This window comes from Gracilinanus agilis, chromosome 1 (genome assembly GCF_016433145.1).
Source record: "Gracilinanus agilis isolate LMUSP501 chromosome 1, AgileGrace, whole genome shotgun sequence".
Classification (NCBI taxonomy): domain Eukaryota; kingdom Metazoa; phylum Chordata; class Mammalia; order Didelphimorphia; family Didelphidae; genus Gracilinanus; species Gracilinanus agilis.
Window position 1 is genome coordinate 169,863,193 of NC_058130.1, and position 23,411 is coordinate 169,886,603.

General features: G+C 37.0%; 1 protein-coding gene across 1 annotated transcript in view; it reads left to right on the top strand.

Moving 5' to 3' along the window:
- Positions 1–23,411, top strand: part of MGRN1 (mahogunin ring finger 1) — a 122,304-nt gene that overhangs the window by 22,799 nt on the left and 76,094 nt on the right. Inside the window, exons 2-4 of the mRNA XM_044658985.1 lie at positions 7,905–8,023; positions 10,994–11,082; positions 12,930–13,076. Of these exons, the coding sequence (XP_044514920.1) occupies positions 7,905–8,023; positions 10,994–11,082; positions 12,930–13,076 (355 nt within the window). The remainder of the gene's footprint in view (positions 1–7,904; positions 8,024–10,993; positions 11,083–12,929; positions 13,077–23,411) is intronic.

Genomic DNA, 23,411 nt, shown 5'->3' on the forward strand with positions numbered 1-23,411 from the left:
TTGGAGAGAGCAATTTCAGTTGCATGATGAAGTTAGAAGCTTGAATAGTGAATAGAGAGGCAAGGAAGTAGGGACACCAAGCGTAGACAACTCTTTTTTTTTTAAACTCTTACCTTCCATCTTAGAATCAATACTGTGTATTGGTTCCAAGGCAAAAGAGCAGAAAGGGCTAAGCAATGGGGTTTAAGTGACTTGCCCAAGGTCACACAGCTGGGAAGTGTCTAAAGCCAGATTTGGACCCAGGTTGTCCTGGTTCTGCCTTTCAATCCACTGAGCCACCTAGCTGCCACCCATAGACAACTTTTTCTAAGAATTTGGCTGAGAAAGTGAAGAAAAGGTCAAGATGGTAGTTTAAAAGGATGGTAAGGTCTAATGAAAGTTTTTTTAAAGATGGGGAGAACTTGGAAGTGCTTGTAGGTAGCAGGGAAAGAATGAAGATTAGAGAAGATTAAATTTAAAAGATTAAAAAGAAGATTAAATTATTGAGGGGGCAGTCTGCTGGAGCAGATTGAAGTAAATGTGTATGTAGGGAATGGACCTGGGAGAGGACAAGGCAAAGATGCCATATTATTAGAGAATGGAGTAAAGGAAGGGCTATTTCTGAGGGATTTTGAGATAAGGAGATGGGGAGAAGAGGGAGCTCAGGCAAATGGTTTTCTATTTCATAATATGAGGTGAAGTTCTCACCTGAGGTGGGGGTCAGGTGTGAAGAGAGAAGAAAGGTTTAGGAACGGTCTCTGTGGGAAATAAAAAGAGAATTAAGGAAAAGTAAAGGATTGTCTTGTAGAGAGTCAAAAACAAGCATAGATTTTTAGTGACCCAGATCAGTAGGTGTAGAGAAGGCAGATGATTAGAGTAATTCAAGGTTGGAGTGTGTGGCAAAGCTTAATAGGATAGCAATAGGGCAAAGAAGCAAAAGAATCCAGAGGAGACATTGATAGTGTGAAAAGAATAAAGGATGGTGTCCTCAAGAGAAGAACTAGTGATTCTTGAAGCAGTGGACTGGCATTTCTCCCTGCCCAGGGTTGCCTGGACACTCAGGGCTGCAAATTTGGCTTGCATCCCAGGGAGATAATTTACTCTGTGTAAAGTACTTCCAGCTCTAAAGGGCTGTATAAATTTAAGTTATTATTATTGAGGATGTCTGACTTCCAGGTGCTGCCTATTCCCTCCCTCCTTGAAAAGGTTACTTGGACATTTTTCGTGAGCCAAATCAGATCACAGGGTCTGAATCAACAAAGGCAGAAAGCCAGCAAAGACTTTCATACACAGCCTGATCTTCAGCCAGTCTAAATAGTACGTGGGTTCCAAACCTTTCTTGTAAATTTGTTGTGACTTGTAGAACTGTAAGTGAGGCAGACTGTGTACTTAAGCAGCCATGCTAAAAGTACTAATATAAGTATATTAAAAAGTCTTGCTCAGAGATCTTTGGAGGAAAAACATTGCAAAATAAATCAGCTTCTCAGAATATCAGGAAATGGTTGAATCATTCAGGGCTGATGATGCTTTGAAGGCAGGAACTAAGAATCATCTCTGCCCTCTCTGTATGTGGGTAATTAGTGACCTTGTTTGATTGGAACTCTTGGTGAAAGAAGACTAAGATTGAATATTCATATTTTTATTCTAATTCCTCTTAGTCTTGCCTATTAGGTAACTTGATTCCCCAACCCTGTAATTGGCTTTTCTGTCTGGGTTTTATTTTTAAAGTGGTTTCCAGATCCCAAAGCCCAACTACTATCTATTCTCAGTTTTTCCTGCTAATAATAATATCTCACTTTTACATAAGACTTTAAGATTTACACCACACCTTTCTCATAACATTCCTGTGAGGTCCATGTTAGTGAACTGTTATTTCCATTTTATAGGTGAGAGGATTAAATAACTTATTCCTGCTTACTCAACTAGGAAGCTCAGGCCTAGGACTCCTGAGAACAATACTCTTCTGTGTCACTTCTTTCCTTTATACCACTGTTGCCTCTTAGTAGCTGACATTTCTCTATTGGTGATGATGGAATTCTGTGGGACTGAAAAAACTGTAGGCATTACATTCATTATCCTGTGTTAGGCAGTAAGTTCCTTAAGGAAGGGAGTTCTCTTGCATTTCTTCTCATGTGCCTCAAAACATCTTTATTGCTCCCACCCTCCCTATGAGGAATACACAAGAGGTAGAAGGAGGCCTCAGGAAGCTTGCTTAGGCTTTATAGCCAACATCTATGGTTGTTGAAGGAGAGGTCTCTCTTAAGTGATTCACAGGGTTAGAATGTACTTATTCAGCCTTGGGGAGATATATATAAAAAAAAAAATCACAGTTCTTTTTCTTGAAAAACTTGTAGTCTTAATTCTGAATAGAGTGAACACAATTGGAAAAGACATAATTCCAAAGAAACCCTGGGTAGTACAAATTAGTAGAACACAAAACTGCTCATATTACTGAAAGGAAAGAAAGAAATGGAGCACGGCCATTCTACTGTTGCACTTTACTTTCTCTGAATTTCACTGCATTGTTTCTATTACTTGTTTTGTTAAATCTTATGTTGTATTATATTGCTATAATCACAGGCCAAACATAGTGCCATGGACATAATAATATCATACTCAAAAATTTTTATTTTTGATCTTAGTTACTTGTTTCAAGCTATAATAAGCAAAAATGAAACTACTGAGACAAAGGTTCGATCTTCTGAGCATGTCGATTTATTAAGCAATGCATATCGATTGTCCAACAGATTGGGGCTTGGCCTTTTCCTCAGCTTTGTACTGGACCTTGAATGCAGGGGGAGATGGACTTTTATACATTAAAAAAAGTCAAATGAGGCCAGTTAACTGAATGGAAACAACATAACATTAGGTAATCTGATTTCTGATGGGAGGAAAGATTAGAGACTTTCCAAGTTGGAAGGGGGAGAATGAACAGGTACAATTTCCCAATTCAGAAAAAGAAGTATATCATTCTTCCCAAGTATCTGTAAACAGTCAAAGGAATATGAAAACAACTCATTGATCAGGATGGGATCCAGATTTCAGATAAGACATATAGTTTGCCTGTGATGTACCCAAGAAAACTCCTTATATCAGATGTCTTAGGGTCTAACAGCTTTTCTGGACAGTATAAGCTAGTCCTAGGCCCTTGGAGAAGAGTTTCTAAACAGCAGGTACAGGTGGTCCAGTTTCCCAGCCATGCAGACCTAAGTTCAAACAGTGCAATAAAGTGTTCTCTCAATTTTCACATTAAATAAACTTTTCACACAAGACAGACTTTGGACTAGGCCCATAATTATGTAGAAAAGGAACTAAGCTAGTTCCAGAATTGAATCACTAGATGGAGTCAGCATGTTTCACTCATACCCCATAATTAAACACTTGACATCCAAATCCCCTCAATTTCTCATAATTTCTCACAAACATTTCATTCTTTTAACAAATATTGAGGACCTACTTTGTGTAAGGTACTGTATATTGTGTTTCCTTAATTAGATTGGTTATAAATTCCTAGAAAGCAGACCTCTTGCCTTATCTTTTTGTAGATCTCAATGAGCCTACATAGCATAGGTCCTATATACATAATGGATGTTTAGTAAAGATTTTCTAAATGAGTGAATGATAGTTGGGATTTTTCAGGGAATGCTTAACAGAGAAGATTTTTGTGCATCTTTTTTTTCTTTGTTTCTCTAATTACAATTTGAATATTTTTTCTTTTTCAACTTTTTATTTTAAAAAATCAAATTATATGATTAACATTCGGAAAACCACTCTAAAAAACAACTGATCCAGTAATTCTCCTTGCTGGATTTTAAGTAACAAATACTGGGTAACCACCTTTAAGTAAGGATAGTTGCCAAAGAATCCTGGTGAAATACTTAACTTCACCATCCCTTATCTCCCATTGTGTGCAAATATGTTAATAGATACATAGCAGAACTTGGTTGTGAAATGTTCTAATCTCTGATTTCTTTTGAGTTTAACAAACAGCAGATGGTGAACTAACTATGACAGAACAAGACTAGAGAGAAACCAAATGTCCAAAACTAGCAGGAAGAATGAGAAAGGTTGAAAAAGGAAGATGTTAATAATTATTTCAATTTTAATTCATTTACTAAGTGTCTTTTATGTACCAGACACTTGTGCTAGGACTGGGATACAAAGTTGAAAAATGAGATAGACTTTGCCTGTTAGGAACTTATAGTCTAATGGAGGGAAGGGAGAATAGGATACAACATGTAATATAAATATAATGAAGAATGTGATAGGGACAAAGAAGAGCCAGCAAAGGGCTCTAAGAAGTTTGAGGATGCATAACTTTCATTGAGATGAAGCTGGAAGAGTAACAGGAAACAGATCCTTGAGAATGATAGAGAGTATTTTGGTTTGGCTAGAATTCAAAATAAATAAAGAGTATTAATATGGAATAATGATGGAGCAAGACTTGAATGCCAGGGCCAAATGTTTAATAGTAACAGCTAAATAAATTTGATTCACTAAGCTATGGGGGAACTATGAAAGTTTTGAATAGAGGGGTAACATGATTACAGCAGGCATTAGGATGATTATTACTCTTTCAGGTACAATGGAGAGAGAATAGTCCAGACAAGAAAACCTGTTAGGAGGCTATTAAAATAGTCTAGACAAGAAAAGATAAGAACCTGAACTAGGTTAGTTACAATTTGAATGGAGATTAGAGGACAGATACTAAAGATATTGCTGGTAGAAATGGCAGGAGTTGGCATTTGATTGGATTTGTGGAGGAAATGACAAGGAAGGTCATGGGCCTGGATGATTAGGAGGATAGTTGTAGCATGAAAAGAAACAGAGAAATTAGGGAGAGGAGTAGGCTTGGGATAATATCTTAGGATAATAGATTTGAGCTGGAAAAGTTCTCAAAGATCATCTAGTCTAGCCCTTTTATTTCATAGAAGAAACTGAGGTCCAAGAAGATTAAGTGACTTGCTGAAGGACATCTAGCAAGTATCAGAAATGAGGTTTGAAACCAAGTCTGCAGATTCTGGAACCTATGTGGAACCTGATGGTGAATTCACATTTTTTAAAGACTCTTACCTTCTGTCTTAGAATTGGTATGAAGCATAGATTCCAAGGCAGAAGAATGATAAAAACTAGGCTATTGGGGTTAAGTGACTTACCCACACTCAGCTAGGAAGTATCTGGGGTCAGATTTAAACCTGGGACCTCCCGGTGCCAGTCCTGGCATTCTACCACTTTGCTACCAAGATGCCCCCTATGAATTCACTTTTAGACATGTTGAGTTTGAGGTGCTGGTGGGTCATCTGAGTAGAGATACATAAAAATCTATTGGAAAAACAATTTTAGAGCTCTGGGAAGAGGTCTTGAAGGGAGTATACATATTTAAGAATCATTTACATAAAGGTAATAATTGAAGACATAAGAGAGTAGATGAGTTCACCAAAGAAAAGAGCCTGTAAAGAGAAGGGTGTAGGTTATAATTTTGGGGGATGTTTATGCTAAAATTATTGTTGTTTAGTCTTTTTTCAGTCATGTCTGACTCTTCATGACCTTTTTTGGTGTTTTCTTGGCAAAGATACTGGAATGATTTGCTTCTCCAGCTCATTTTACAGTTGAGGAAACACAGTTAAGTAACTTGCCTCAGGGTTACATAGGTAGGAAGTATCTGAGACTGGATTTGAACTCAGGTCTTCCTGATCCCAGGCCCAATTCTCTATTTGAATTGCAACCTCTTCATGCTGAAGAGTAGGTAGGAAAGATGAAGAGCCAACGAGAGAGGACTAAGGGAGACAAAGGCAGAGAAGTAGGAGGAGAACCTTTAACATCTAGAAGGAAAAGGTTATTAAAAAGTGGATAGTGGTCCAGTGTGTCAGATGCTACAGAGATGTCAAGAAGAGTCTTTTGGATTTAGCAGAAAGGAGAATTGTTTAAATATAGTGGTGAGACAGAAATTAGAAAAATTAGAAAAATTAGAAAAATACTATGGACCATGGGAGCAGTCAGGAAGAACTTGGACCTAGGGAAACTGAGAGTTTTCAACATACATACAGAGACAGTTTTCAACATTTGTTTTCTGACATTTTGCCATCCGAATTCTCTTCCTCCTTTCCATCCTTTCCTGTCCCCTCTCAAGATGGCAAGAAATCTGATATAGATTATACATGTGCTATTATACAATATATATTTCCACATTCATCATTTTGGGAAAGAAGACACATCATACATATAAGAAAAAACTCATAAAGGAAATAAAATGAAAATGGTATGCTTCAATCTACATTCAATCTCTTTATCAGTTCCTTCTATGATAGTAACAATCCTGATTACTTAAGCTGATTATATGGTGTATTCTTATGGCCATTCATTATCTGGTTGAGTAAGTTGGGCCCCAGCTAAAAGTGCCTCTTCCTCATAATTATTTCTGTATTTTCCAGTATAAAGTTCCTGCATCTAGTCTTGTGTAATATCCTTTAGGAATGCTTTGGTCCTGTTATAAGCAATTTCCTTCTAGCGCCTGTATCTATAATATCAGTACTTTCAGTTTGTTTGCATCATTATGAGACGGTCGATTACATTCAGTGGTTTAGAAAGCTTAGGCAGCAGCATTAGTAGTGAGCTGAGAAGTTAACTCATTAATAAAGATATAACACATCCTAATAGGGAATATTCCTTCTGTAGTTTCATGGATACCTAAGTAGCTAAATCTATGTTCTTGACCCTAATTTTCCTGCATTTTAATCATCATTGTCAGATTTGTGGCATATAGGTATAGGAAGATCAGGATTGAGAAAAGACCTTCAGATATGGCAATTAAGATCATTGTTAACATTAGAGAGAGCATTTCATTTGAGTGATGTTTAGAGCCAGATTATAGATGGTTTAGAGCAGTAGTGATTCCCAAAGTGGGTGCCACCGAACCCCTGGTGGGTGCTGCAGCGATTCAGGGGAGTGGTGAGGCCACACTTTTTTTGTATTACATTCTATTCCGAGTTCACTAAATAGTTTCATAATTTCCAGGGGGTGCTAAGTAATATTTTTTCTGGAAAGGGAGCAGTAGGCCAAAAAAGTTTGGGAACCACTGGTTTAGAGGAACACGAGAGAAAATAGAGGTACCAAGTATATAAAACTTTTAAGGTCAGAAAGAGGAGAAATATAAGACTGTAGGATACAAGGGACAGTGGGATATTCTGAGAACATTTTAAGGATAGAGATGTGGGCATGTTTGAAGTAAAGAATATTAGTAGATGGGAAAAGTTGAAGGTTAGAGGGAAAGATGATGATGGAAAGAGAATTTGATGAAAAAGATGGGAGGAAATGGGATCTAGGACATGTGTGGGTTTGACTTTGGAAAGGAGAAGAGCAATCTGTTGGAATTATGTTGTAAATCATATCAGCTTTGAAAATCTTGTCCAAGGGGTCCTGTGGATCTTTGGATTTTTTTTCATGTCCGTTGACTTGTGTGTATCCACAAAGCCAAGAGAGTAGAAGTGAGACAGTGATGAGCAAAGTTGTAGCTTCCAGCAAAATAATATCAGAACTTGACTGTGGTAGCCAACATGTAGTTTCAGAGGATGGTTTTAAAGTCTACTTGATAAGTTTGGTTTACCAGAAATCAGCACAAAACTTAGAATGATTACTATAAGACCCTAGATTGAGATGTTTTTCGCTATTCCCTTTCCTACTCATGAAAGAAATATATAAAGTGGGAGGCTGTCAGAAAGTGAAGTAACAAAGCTAAAACCACAGACAGATCTGAAGAGGTTGTGCATCCTCTACATTTCCCAGAGTAAGACCATGAAGAAAACTGGTTGTGGATCCCAGCTTCTGATTACAGAATAACCTCCTTTCTGGGTGGGCTCATTTCACCACTGATGCACTCCCATCAATGATGACCTGCATGATCTGAAGCTGTATTTTTGTCTTTTTAGGAAACTACTTTGCCACACACTTTTTCATGGGAGGTGAGAAATTCGACACGCCCCACCCTGAGGGTTACCTCTTTGGAGAAAACATGGATCTGAACTTCCTGGGCAACAGACCAGTGCAGGCAAGTTCTTGACCTTGGGCCCTTTGGCCTATACCTTGTGTGTAACAGAGTCCAGAGGACTGTTTTATTTTTGAAGATTTTATATGCATATGGACTATGAATGTAGTTAGAATTGTTAGAGGTGTGGCTTGACTTCATGGCATGAGACGAGGTCGCTAGGACCTCTATTGCTGTGGTTCCCTCAGTTTCCTGATCCAAATATCATAATTAACCACTGAAATTGAGGTAAAGTGATATCTGCCTGCTTCCAGGCTAACCATGGCATCCCCCCCTATTTAATAAACTCCAATAACTCCCTGTCACATCAGGATGAAATGTAAAATTCTTTTAGGCTTTCATAGCCCTTTCCAGGCTTCTTACATTCTTAACACCCTATTACATATTATTCAGTCCAGGAACACTGGCCTTAGACAAGATATTCTACTTCTCAGCTCTTGGCATTTTCTCTAGCTCTTCCCCCACGCCTGGAATGCTCTCCTTCCTCATCTCTACCTTCTGGCTTCATTTAAGTCCCAGCTAAAATCCTGCCTTATATAGGAAGCCTTTCTTGATTCCTCTTTTTTTTTTTAAACCTTCTCTTTTAGAATGGATACTAAGTATTGGTTCAAAGGCAGAAGAGCTGCAAGGGAGAGGCAGTTGGAGTCAAGTGACTTGCCCAGGTTCACACAGCCAGGAAGTGTCTAAAACCAGATTTGAGGGCAGGACCTTCTATTTCCAGGCATAACTCTCTAGTTCCTTCCTTATGTTGATTACTTCCTTTTTATTCTGGATATAGCTGGTTTATACTTATTTGTTAGCTTATCTTTCCCATTAGATTGAATTCTTTAAAGAACAGGGACTATCTTTTTGCTTTTTTTTTTGTATCTCCTGTGCCTGACATATAGTATGGGCTTAATAAATATTTATTGACTGACTGACTGCAGTAAACTACTATCTGAGAGAGAATGGAATAGGAGTGAAGGACTGAAGGATTGGCTACAAAAATGATGTTCTTCCCTCTAGCCCCAACCAATGCTTATTAGTTTATTTCAGTTCAGAAGTTGGGTAACTTTTCCACTTGTCTATCAAGCTGATTTTCCAAAAATGCAAGTCTGACAGTACTCTCCCTTCCTTCCCCCATTTCAGTAAACTTCACTGGATCCCTCTTGCCTCCAGGATCAAATATAAAATCCTGTTCAGGGCTTTTAAAACCCCACTTTACCTTTCCAGTTTTCTTAAACCTTACTTCCATCCATCCTTATACTCTGTAATTCAGTGACATTGGCTTCATTTCTGTTTCTAGAACATAACTTTCATTTTTTGACTCCAAGCATTGTCGCTGGCTGAATTCCTTCCCCCACCCACATCTATACCACTCTCTTTCTTCATTTCTACTTCCTGACTTCTCTAGCTTCATTCAAATCTCAGCTCAAGTCCTATTACCTGTTAAGAATCAAGTCCTTTTGAATCTGAGGCCCTTTTGTCTGAAACTACCTCCAATTTATCCTGTTTGTACATAGCTATTTGCATGTTTTCTCCTCCCTTAAAATGTGAACTCCTTGTCAGAATGCAAACCAAACTTGCGATTTTTCACTTTAATTCATTTGAGTTTTTGGTTTTATAGTATTGTTCTCTTACAAAAATGTAAAATATTGAAATATGTTTTGCATGAGAATACATGTATAACCCAGATTGTATTGATTGCCAACTCTAGGAGGGGAGAAGGGAGGGAGGGAGGGAGAGAGACAATTTGGATCGTATAACTTTGGAAAACTTTGTAGAAATTTGTTATTACATATAATTGGTAAAATAAAATATCTTTATAATAAAAAAATGTGAGCTCCTTAAGATCAAGGACTGTTTTTTGTCTTTTTTATATAGCTAGTACTTATGAGGTCCTTAATAAATGCTAGTTAATAGACTGACTAATCTTTGTTGATGAAAGAATTTGAATATAGGACAGAACTTTCACTGGGATCACTCCATTTTCAGAACCTTTTCTTTCTCCAAGACTCTAATAGTAACTTATTTTATTCTGCTAGAAATTTTCTCTTGATTTTCTCCCATGATCACTAACATTTGACTTTTCCTGGAATACATTATAATTGTTGTTGCATCTGTCTTCTACCTTAGATGGTCAAACTTCTTGAACAGATAACTTTTGCTACTGTCTACATTGCTTAGCCTAGATCGGTGATGGGCAAACTATAGCCCTATGGGCCAGTTGGCCCGACATTATTCCTAATCTGAAGAATACAGTGAATAGGATACAATACAATTAAACTTCGGGAGAGTTGCCTTAGAAACAGACTGACAGATGAGCATTTCCTTTCCTTTGGCCCCCTCTTTAAAAAGTTTGCCCATCACTGGCCTGGATTATTCCCTAAACTTGATGGGGTTTAAATATGTTGGAAGGGAGTTCCTACTGTTTCTTCAGAAGAGTGAAGGTAGCCTTTTGAGAATAGGGAACTAAATAATTTAAAAAACTAAATAAATAAGAGAATATAAAACAAAGGCTTACATCCTTCTAGGGCTTCAGGAATTATATAATTTTAAATAATGTTAACATGCTAAGGGATCTTATTTTTAAGGATTTCGTATGGAAATCGGATTTGATAATCTTTAAATTTTAAGCCTTACTTAACTATTTTGTTTTTCTTCTTCCTTCATTTTTTCATCTGTAAAATAGATGGTCCCTTCACCCTCGGAACCCTTGTTAGAATTTGATATTGATGGCCAAATAGAAAACACAAAATATATATATATATATTTTTTTTAGCACAAAATATTAAATTGTTATATTAATGTGTTATATACTGTGGTTCCTTCCAGCTACTCTATGATTCAGCTGATTGTATCTAGATTTGGCCTAGATTGTAGCTAGATGTGACTGTTGAGACCTGTACCCTTGAATTTGAGGATAGTCTGGCATAGCATTTTGCAGTATCTGTAGATACCAACTTCAAATTGATTTTGATTTTTATCTTCTAGTTTCCCTATGTCACTCCTGCTCCCCACGAACCTGTGAAGACCCTGCGAAGCTTGGTGAATATTCGCAAAGACTCTCTACGACTTGTTAGGTAATTTTTTGGAGAACATTCTCCCTCTTGAATTCAGGACAATGGTAAGAAAGACAGTTGAAACTAGTATTCATGAGGCTGAAGGATATAGTCTATGGCAAATTGATCAAATTCTCTATTAAATGGAAAGAGACTTACTATTCTAAATGAAAAGAGTCTGAAGGTCTAGAGGAGGGACTATAAACAATTTCTTGGATGATTCAATTATGATTTTTTTTGTTTATTTTTGTTAAGAAGGCAGAATGCTCTGACTTTGGTCTATGGCCTGTCTTTCCTGTGGGATGAACAAAAAGAAAGCTTTGAGCTAGATGCAATTCCTAATGTTTCTTATTGTTTAAGGGAGCAGTGTTCTAGTCTCAATTGTTAAACTCTGAAACTGGTTTTTTTGAAGACTCGTGGTGTATAGAGGTTTTCCTATGCTGACAAGGACCCACTTTTGTCTCCTGAGAGAAAGGAAGGTAGGAAGGGAGAGGCTTGTTTTAGAAGGAAAAAAGGAATAGCAGTTCCATTGAAAAGAAAGTAGTGCATCAAAGTATCAAGTCCAGCAAGAACTCAAAGATCTGGTTGTTTTTTAAAGAGGAAAAAAAATATTCCCTTTCATTCTGTTGTAAATAATAGCACTTCTAGGCTATGAGGACATTCCATAACTTTTACCTCAAGATATTTTTGGAGCCCTGTGTGGCTAAACCAAAATAACCACAAGAATCCTATATTCCTGTGACTTCAGATGTGACTTTAGCTAGTTTATAGCCTTGATTGGAATCCACTAAGGGTTATCTGAACCTCCTGTAACCTGTTTGGTCTTGCAATAGAACTTCTTTCATAGCTCTGGATGTAAATTTGTTTCCCCTAGTCTAGGAATCATGCAAATTTGCATTCTCAGAATAGTCTTCACAAAGACATAGCCATCTCAGGTTTTATAAGGACAAACTAGAGCCACCCCTTGACTGCTGTGGTGGTGAATGGGTCAGTCAGTAAGCATCAGCCATAAAACTTACTTACTGACCTATTCATCACCATTTAGAACAGTGATCCTCTTTCCTACTCTGTACCAAGCTGTTGTGCTAAGCTCTGGGAATATCAATAAAGACAAAAGATAGTCATTAGGAGTTAAGGAGTTCACAATATAATGGATGATGAGTACAAAACTTGAATTTTCCTAGGTTGGATGGTTTCTTTAAGCAGATGATAATAATCTGGCTCTAATGTATCCCTCACTAATCTAGGCATAGATGTCTGTCAGGAGGTAACACATTTCAAAAACAACACAGGGGCAGCTGAGTAGCTCATTGTATTGAGAGTCGGGCCTAGAGACGGGAAGTCCTATGTTCAAATCCGGCCTCAGACACTTCCCAGCTGTGTGATCCTGGGCAAGTCACTTGACCCCCATTGCCCACCCTTACCACTCTTCCACCTATGAGCCAATACACAGAAGTTAAGGGTTTTAAAAAAAAAAAAGAACAACACAGCAGAGTTTACCTTAAAGCAATACCTTTGGGGAAAAAAAAGACCTATTAAGAAACAGAGTGCTTAGATATTATCCAGGATGATGTACTTTTTCATATGACCATATTTCAAGAATTGGGGAAACGGAAGTAAGTTAATGGAAAGTGGACATTTCTCCTTAAGTTTATCAATGATAACAACCAGATGGGACTGCAGATCTTTTTGGAGGAAATAAGCAGTTTGACTGTGAAGCAAGATAATAACTCTAAGGGGAAGTTTTGGTTTTCTTTCCCTTTCCTGGTATCCTGATAATCTGATGGCCCTATATCAAGTTTTCTTGTAAGAAGTAGGAACTGATTTTTTAATGACTTGACTTTGCTATTCCTTTTCTCTTTTGTTAGGTACAAAGATGATACTGACAGCCCAACAGAAGAGAATGAGAAGCCAAGGGTCACATATAGCCTGGAGTTTACTTTCGATGCTGATGCTCGAGTGGCTATCACAATATATTGCCAAGCAATGGAGGAGTTCATGAATGGGATGGCAGTGTGAGTTTCTCCTGGAATCATATGTGTGTTCAGGGACTGGAAGTTCTGTTGGCCACAGTGTTCTTGCTATTCCTCCTAGGCCCAAATACTAGAATACAAGACTAGAATAATGTCTAATGATAGTTGCCAGATATCAAGGTTAGACACACTTGCAAGAGACTTGTTCAGAGATATAGTCCTTTCCCAATAAAAACTTACTTGGGAAACCATTTAAAATGAGAAGATTATTTGATGAATATAGAACCAATGCAAAGAAAATTATATAATTGCTTTGCTTAGCTTTGTCAGAGCATCTGATAGTTTGATTAGTCACCCTTTGTGTGGCATATAGATCAGAATTTTGTCATTATTTTGTAAATCTAGAACTGGAGCTAGCTGCAGGATCCTTTCTCTTGAACTCTACTGGAAACATGAACAAGTTCATATTCTCTAACGCTTTCCTGATATTTCTTGTGACCTAGACCTTTAAATTTCCATCTAATTTAAATCAAGCCAGTCAGTGAAAAAGAATTTATTAAATGCTTGCTATGTATGTTATTTTTAAAAATGATAAAGGCTGATATTAAGAGGAAAAGTAATATTTTAATTACCATGGCCATGTTGGTAAAATATATAAGACCACGTGCCTGGCTGAGAACTATTTCAAACTGCCCGCCATTTAGCTTCCACCCACCTGGCTGCCTTGTACGAAAAAAAGGGCACCCAATGATCCCCAGGATTTTTTATATCATTCTTTTATGTCATCACACTTCCTGTCTGCCTCCATTTTACAAGAGGAATTATGGGAAATGTAGCTTCCAAAGTCCCCTAAACATCCACAGGAAGTTTATCATATATCTACATATCTTAGGGCTCAAATGAGCCCCAAATACCTCTAAATGGAACCCCAGAACTTATTTAAATAACACATTTTCCCCCAAGATCTGGTAAAAAAGACTGGTCTTTTTTAGTGGTTCTTTTAAACATAGTCAACTTCTAAATTACAGAAAATTAGGGATAAAAGAAAAGAGGATAAAAACTAGCCGCATTGACAAAAAGCCAATTTGGGGCAGTCCCCTATTGGCACAAGAGTGTACATTCAAAAAAAATGCATTCAACTCATTCAACTCCCCATAGTTCAAATCAACTGCACCCCAAAGTTCAAATTTGAATCTTCATGATCCAGTGAAGGATCTTCAGGCATCTTCATGGTGTCTTCACCAAACAGGTTCATTGTCTGGATTCTGGGGAGATGGCAAAATTCTTATCCTGAAATTACTTTCAAAAGAATTTAAACTTTACATTATAGATTATAAAACATACATTTCCTTCTGAGAATTATACATTACCCCTCTGAAATTACTCCTAAAAGAGTTTAAAAATTTTTTTTACATTATAGATTTTAATATAGACATTATGATTATAAAAACTTAACACATACCCTCCCTGAGGAAAATTTAAATAACACATTTCTCCCCTGAAGAGGTTACCTCAGGTCAGCTAAGGATGCATGGCTGAGTCACAGGGTTGTATGAAATCAATTGGCAAAAGAAATAATTAAAAAAAAAAGAAAATTCAAATGAAGAAAAAATTAACTTGTGAATGAAATGTAAAATGTGCAAAAAATGTATGGAAAGTAAACTTATAACAGGCATTTGAATCAAGGCCCAATTAAAGTGATTTAAGCAGTTTGCAATTACCCATTCAGGGCCAGGAATACAGAAAATTGCCATTTTATATATAAGAGAAATAAGGGAAATGTATTTCCCTGGTCTGATTTGCCTGCACCTTCTCAGGGAATGAGCCATAATGATAGCCAATCTTAGGTGCTTTACTAGGAATTTAAGTTAAGGGGAAGTCTGGGCCTCTAAAGAGTTAGAAAAGCTGCAACTCCAAAACTCAAACACCAGTTTCAAGCCCTTCAGTATTGGCATAGAACTTCCTCAATCCTTGGTCTGCATGGCCTTTTGCTCCTTGGCACTTTTACAGATTCTCAGTCAGTCTCCACGACCTCATGGCTCTTTTTAGCACTTCTCCTAGAATCAGACAGAGAGACATTAAATCACAGTCCCATAATATTTACCAATAATTGGCAGGTTACCATAGACTCAGGCTTTTCAGGTATGCATTAATATTATAGCAAATATATATTTGCATTCAACTTATATCACTGTAAAATCAAAAAAGGATTAATCATCGATTATATGTACTTTCAGGACAAAATGAGAAAAAAAAGAAAAAAATCAATTGCTCTAATAAAAAAAATTTAAAAGGAAAAGCAATAAGGAAATTTAAAATTCAGAGAAAAATACATTGCTCTCAAGGATAAAAAAAATGGGGGAAAAGAACACATATTTCATTGCACATGTGAGGAAGAAAAATAAAAGAATGTTTTAAAAATCAAAAAATAAATAGCTTAGAACTAGTGAAGGGTTTTTTACCCAAAACTGACAATCATTTCCTGTTAAGCTTTTGCATGAACTGTAAGTGTAAATGGGTTTTACAAAATAGCAGATTGATAATGCACATTCAAATAAAGTACCATAATTTCTAATAACATATTTAAAGACAATAGTAAACAACCCATTATTATAATCACTTGCTATGATATTTTTAAAAAAATCATATACTTGTTACAAATTCAAACCTTGGCTAAGATATTTTCTCAACAAACTCTGTTACTGCCTCCATAGCAATTGTGGGGCAGAGTCTAAAAAGAAATCAGATTCAAAAAAAAGACAACTTTCTGGGTCTAAATTATCCTTAAGAATCCTAGATCCTTCTGATAGAAAAGCAGGCTAAGACATATAGACTAACACAAGTGTTTAAAAAAAAATTATATAAGACAACAATTCTTCATAATAAAAAATATAAAGCCTCATCCTTTAAGACAATTCTTTAAAATAAATATATAAAAATCTTATCATTCATACAGAAGGGACTAGGCATCTAAAGTCAATTTTAAAGACCTCTCACAAAATTAAAATTTAAATTCTCAAGGCATCAAAATATCCAAGGTTGTACACAATTATCAAGATGGAATAAAAGTTTAAGACATGTGCTCCTATAGTTGAGATGGCAAATCCAGTATTCATAAGGCTATTTACAACTTAAAATGTTTAAGATGTTCATAAATGGTACAGAGAACAGCATTGTTTTGATACAGTAAAAAAATGAAACCTTAAATAAATTAGGAAATACAATATGAGTAACAGATAATACTCTCTACAGTCAAAAAAATCTTTTGACCAGTTCTAATAGATTTTGTTCACTATTTGGGAGTTACAATAAAATCATAAACAGAATTAATCTAGCAGCCAAAACTTCATTAGCTTAAAATGATTCAGTGTAAAGGAAAAATCAACAAAAAACGACAAAATTAATTCATAAAACTAATCAGCAAAATACAGTAAGATACAGTCTTTTTTTTTTATAACTTGAAATCTTTTTTTAAAACATTTATTAATATTCATTTTTAACATGGTTACATGATTCATGCTCCTACTTTCCCCTTCACCCCCCCACACTCCCACCACCTATGGCCGATGCACATTTCCACAGGTTTTAACATATGTCATTGATCTAGACCTATTTCCAAATTGTTGGTAGTTACATTGGTGTGGTAGTTTCGAGTCTACATCCCCAACCATGTCCGCCTCAACCCATGTGTTCAAGCAGTTGTTTTTCTTCTATGTTTCCTCTCCTGCAGTTCTTCCTCTGAATGTGGGTAGCGTTCTTTATCATAAGTTCCTCAGAACTGTCCTGTGTCATTGCATTGCTGCTAGTACAGAAGTCCATTACATTTGATTTTACCACAGTGTATTAGTCTCTGTGTACAGTGTTCTTCTGGCTCTGCTCCTTTCGCTCTGCATCAGTTCCTGGAGGTCTTTCTAATTCACATGGAATTCCTCTAGTTTATTATTCCTTTGAGCACAATAGTATTCCATCACCAGCATATACCACAATTTGTTCAGCCATTCCCCAATTGAAGGACATACCCTTGTTTTCCAGTTTTTTGCCACCACAAAAAGCGCAGCTATGAATATTTTCGTACAAGTCTGTTTATCTATGATCTCTTTAGTGTACAAACCAAACAATGGTATGGCTAGATCAAAGGGCAGGCAGTCTTTTATAGCCCTTTGAGCATAGTTCCAAATTGCCTTCCAGAATGGTTGGATCAGTTCACAACTCCACCAGCAATGCATCAATGTCCCAATTTTGCCACATCCCCTCCAGCATTCATTACTCTCCCCTTCTCTCATTTTAGCCAATCTGCTAGGTGTGAGGTGATACCTCAGAGTTGTTTTGATTTGCATTTCTCTAATTATTAGAGATTTAGAACACTTTCTCATGTGCTTATTGATACTTTTGATTTCTTTACCTGAAAATTGCCTATTCATGTCTCTTGCCCATTTATCAATTAGGGAATGGCTTGATTTTTTATACAATTGATTTAACTCCTTGTATATTTGAGTAATTAGACCCTGATACAGAGTCTTTTTAAAACAGAAATAAAACCCATTCAGTTCTGAGGTTTTAAAGTCCACCTCTGGTCCAATTCAAGGTCCTTTTAACCAAGCTCTGCTCTGAGCTTAAGGGGTTCAAAGTCTTGAGCAGGCCAAGTGTGTGTAAGGGGACGAATTTTTTTTTGTTGTTGTTTCAGTTCAATAATCGCAAGAAAGTTTTAAGTAGGCCAATCAAAGTTGTTCATTTTACATCTTGTAATGTTCTCTGTCTCTTGTTTGGTCTTAAATTTTTCATTTTCCATGGATATGGCAGGTAAACTATTTCTTGTTCCCCTAATTTGCTTATCACCTTTTATGTCTAAATCATGTACCCATTTCAACCTTATCTTTGGTGTAGGACATGAAATATTGATCTCTACCTAGTTTCTGTCCTATCATTTTTCAAGCAGTTTTTGTCAAATAGTGAGTTCTTATCCCAAGAGCTGAGATCTTTGGGTTTATCAAGCAGTAGATTGCTACGGTCATTTATCCCAGTATATTAGGTATCTAATCTATTCCACCATTCTGTTTCTAAGGCAGTACCAGATTGTTTTCCTTTAATTAATTAATTAATTTGAAATTGTTTTTCCCTGGTTATGTGACTCATGTTGTCTCCCTTCCCTCTTCCCTACCCACTCCTGGAGCTGACAAGCAATTCCACTGAGTTATGTGTGTATTATCACTTGATACCTATTTCCATATTATTCATTTCTGCAATAGAATAATCTTTTAAAACCAAAATCCTAAATCATATACCCATAAAAACAAGTGATAAATCATATGTTTTTCTTCTAGATTTCTATTCCCACAGTTCTTTCTCTTGATGTGGATAGCATTCTTTCTTTTAAGAATTGTCTTGGATCATTGCATTGTATAATGTTCTGGTTCTGCATGGAGGTCTCTCCATTTCATATGAAGTCAAGTAGTTCATCATTCCTTATAGCACAATAGTATTCCATCACCATCATATACCACAATTTGTTTAGCTACTCCCCAATTGAGGGACACCCCCTCAGTTTCCAATTTGTTGCCACCAAAGAATGCAACTATGACTTTTTGTAAAACCCTTTTTTATTATCTCTTTGGGGTACAAACCCAGTAGTGGTATTGCTGGATCAAAGGGTGTGCATTCTTTAATTAATTAATTAAAACAATTAATTTAGAATATTCTTCCATGGTTACATGATTCATGTTCTTTCCCTCCCCCTCCCCCCCCATAGCCAGCGAGTAATTCCACTGGGTTTTACATGTGTCATTGATCAAGACCCATTTCCATATTATTATTTCCAATGGAGTGATCGTTTAGAGTCTACATCCCCAATCATATCCCCATTCAACCATGTGATCAATCATTTGTTTTTGTTCTGGGTTTCTATTCCCACAGTTCTTTCTCTGGATGTGGATTGTGTTCTTTCTCATAAGTCCCTCAGAATTGTCCTGGATCATTGCCTTGCTGCTAGTAGAGAAGTCCATTCCTTTCAGTTGTGCCCCAGTTTATCAGTCTCTCCTGGTTCTGCTCCTTTCACTCTGCATCAATTCCTGGAGGTTGTTCCAGTTCACATGGAATTTCACTATTCCTTTTAGCACAACAGGATTCCATCACCAACAGATACTACAATTTGTTCAGCCATTCCCCAATTGAAGAACATTCTCTCATTTTCCAATTTTTTGCCACCATAAAGAGCACAGCTATAAATATTTTTGTACAAGTCTTTTTCTTTATTATCTCTTTGGGGTACAAACCCAGCAGTGGTATAGCTGGATTAAGGGGCAGTCTTTTAAAGCCATTAGGGCATAATTCCAAATTTCCTTCCAGAATGGTTGGATCAATTCACAACTCCACCAGCAGTGTATGTGTCCCAATTTTGCCACATCCCTTCCAACATTATTTTCCTTTACTGTCATATTGGTTAGTCTGCTAGGTGTGAGGTACTACCTCAGAGTTGTTTTGATTTGTACTTCTCTAATCAGGAAGGATTTAGAAGACTTTTTAATGTGATTTTTGATAGTTTTGATTTCTTCATCTGAAAACTGCCTATTCATATCCCTTGACCAAATAGTTGGGGAATGGTTTAAGCCAGTACCAAATTATTTTGATGATTACTGCTTTATAGTACAGTTTGAGATCTGGTACTACTATATGAGGGTTTGTTGAAGAAGCTAGGTATATTTAGGCCTAGGGAAAGAGAAAAGAGAAAACTCAGTAAATAGGTTGTAATAGCTATTGTCAACTATTTGAAAGGCAGTCATATGGAACAAGAATTATACTTTTTTCTGCTTCATCCCACAGAAAAGAACTAGAATTAATAGGTGAAGATTTTAGGGGAACAGATTTTAGATTTTAAACTGATCTATGCAGAAATGAGAAGAGTTGTCTTGGAAAGTCAGTTAGTCACAGGTAATGATTGCCCCATTGACATAGGCCTTTAAGTAGAGATTAGAGAGCCATGTGGCAAGGGTAGTATAAAAGAGAATTTATTAAAAGGAAATGCCTTTGAGGATAGGGACCTTCCAACTTTTAAGAGGCTATGAATCTCTAACTTGCTGCATTAGTATTTTCTGCTCTGTAAAAGTTCATTATGCATTTTGTCCTTTGATGGGTGCCCCTTTGGCCTACCTTTCTTCAATTATTTGTATTGGCTACATATGTTACTTTGGAATAACTTAAATTAACCTGCTAGATTCCAAGGAACTTTTGTTTTCAAGATCTCCTGGGTTAGGGTGGATGCCCAACTCTGCTGCTTATGATATTTTGCCCCTCATTTTCAATAACTAAGGATCTCAGGAGTTATTAATATCCTCACAACAGAAGAAGATATGTGGGGGAGGGGGGGACAGCTAGGTGACTCTGGGGATTTAGAGCCAGGCCTAGAGATGGGAGGTCCTGGGTCCAAATATGTCCTCATACGCTTCCTAGCTGTGTGACTGTAGGCAAGTCACTTCACCCCCATTGCCTAGCCTTTACTGCACTTTTGCCTTGGAACCAATACACAGTATTGATTCCAAGATGGAAAGTAATGGTTTAAAACAATTAAAAAATAAAAAGATGTGCTGCTTGGAGTGGATATGTGGAGATGACTTTACAATGTGCAAAGAGTTCTTAACCTTTTTTGTTTCACGGACCCCTTTGATGAAACTTAAGGATACCTTCTCAGAAGTTTTTAAATATCTAAAATAAAATACATAGGAAAATAATTATATTCAAAATAGAGGTGTAGTTTTTTCCTTCATTCATATTCATGGACCCTTCCAAAGAAATATATCCATAGATTTTTGCATGTCTGTGGACCCCAGGTTAAGAACCTCTATTCTAATGGAAGAGGCTGAAGTGTAAAACTTCTAGTGGAAGTGTTTATAGCAGTCTGCACTTTTATTGCCCCATTTCACTTCTCATACTAGCCTACTTTTCCTTGTTCTGCTGCTTACCGGTCTTCCCTGTCCCTTCTCTACCCATGTATTATTACATATGCTTTTCTGCCTTAAAAAACATGATTTGTATTAAGGACCTGGGAAACAACAATAGGTCTGTAACAACATAGGCCTGACCATGAATCCTGCTGCCACTTTCAGCAATGGGCAAATAAAAGTCTCACAGATCTTCAACAAAGGAACCTGTGTCCTGGCAGCTTAGCCACCTTATAGATCAGGGTTTTGGCTGTTAGCCCAAATGTTCTCATATCTCTTCTTAACCCCCTGAAGTCTCTACTGCCACCATTTTGTCAGAGGCCCTTAGACTCTACTTTCCTCTTTCCCTAATTCCAGATATAAATTAACTTGAGTTTTTAAATAAGGCTATTTAGAGTGGAGAACAAATTCATAATTTATATATCCACTTCCATAATTCAAGGACCTATGATTTCTTTGGTGTGGGTGTGTTATTTGATATTTTCGGGGTTCCATTGAGAGGTATTTGAGGCTCATTTGAGCCCTGGAATACTTAGATGTGTGACAGACTTCCTGTGGACATTTGGGGGACTTCGAAACTACATTTTCCATCATTCAATGGGTTTCCGGTTTTTGACGTGATGACATCAACCAACGTAGAGTGTGGCTTAAATTGGGTGGTCAGGCTTGGTACTTCCTCTTTGGCACAGAGGGAAGGTACGGAATGTAAATGGCTGAAGGCAGTGTTTTTTGAAATTAGATTTTAGCAGGCGCGTGGCCATTTCTTTATTTTACCAAGATGGCCCTAATTAAAGTATTACATCTCCTTTTACTATCAATCTGTATTATTTTTAAATATTACATGGGTATTCCCTCCACCAATCTAGATCATAACTCCTCTATGATGAAATTGTGTTAAAGTTGTTATTTTAGAGTTGATGTGGCTGAAAAATTCTTAACCCTGTTGCTAGTCTTGTGGTGAACCTCTCTGAATTTAGCTTAGCTGATTCTCAGACAGCACACATGGACTGTCACTGGGCTGGTACTTGAAACCTTTCCAGCTTGGCAAGAACTTGTATTCCACTGGCATAGCCTTCAAAACCTCAGGGCATTCTTCACACCACACTGAGGCATTAGAGTGAGATGTTAGTGGACAGTCATGCAGATGTATAAGAAAATCAGGTTTAGCAAGGTATCAGCACCGTGGCCAACTGGGTAGCTCTTAATTTTTCTAAATCTATAATCATTTCCCCTGAAGCTACCACATAAAACATCAGCTATGTCTCTGTGATCAGGACCTCGAAATAACATATAACCCTTACTAGAAGCTCTCTCTTTGCTCTTCCTCTAGCATCAATCATATCCACCTGACACAATTCCTTTAATCCCTGGCATGCTATGGTGTCTTTGCTATGCTCACCTTTATCTTCCCTAGATGTAGCCAACTGGGGAGGCTTTTAATCAATGCCAGAGGTTCAGACAATTGAAAATGACTTCTGACATTAGTCTGGCCTTTGGGCTTTGGCACTCACATTCACTCATGGAACTACTAACCTTTACTTAAAATAGGTGTCACAAAAAATTGACATAACTTCTTACTAGTATTATCTCCTCATATTCATGAACATAGCCTAGTACTTGAATAAAGAATGGGAAGTGTAGCTGGAGGAATCATTCTGGCATCTGGCATCTGCTACATACTGTATGGAAAACGAATGCCCTATGTATATTTTAGGGCCCCCTAAAATGGTTTCAGTTAGACTTATGACAGGGCATGCTTTCCACTTCCAGAGAAAGAACTGTTGGAATCAGATGGATGCAGATCAAAGCATACTGTCTTTCACTTCATTATATTTACAGTTTTATTTTGGGGTTTTGGTTTGTATGAGTGTGCTCACAACAAGGACCAAAGTGGAAGTGTGTTTTGCATGATAATTAAAATAAAATGGTTTCCATTATAAGTATTCAGACATTTAGCACAGAGCCCTATGAATAGTAAGTGTTTAATTAATATTTACTAAATCAAATTAAAGAGAGCACAAGTCAAAGAAAAATAGTAAAGGCATAAGATGTTCCATTCTATTTAAAGTATTGGCCCTGCTCCCTATTTTTGCCTAGGACCTGATACTGCTTTTTGTTGAGCTACAGGGAAGTCAAATATCTGTCCTTCACATATCTTTTCTACTCATTTTTGCCAGGACATTGAAGCCTAGATTCTACTGTACAAGTAAACAGTATACAAGAAAGAAAAGATTGGAAAAGGGAACACTTCAGATTGCAGAATAGTGACCTCTGCCCTTGAACCACAGACAAACATCACCTTGTTTTTTATATTCTTCCTAGTGACCCCACTTAGTGTAGGTCATTCAGACAGGCCATTAATGCCAAATGAACCAGCTTACACAAGAAAGACAAATTGATTTCTTTATTCCAAAAATCACCAGTCCATTCCTTAGGAACAATGAGC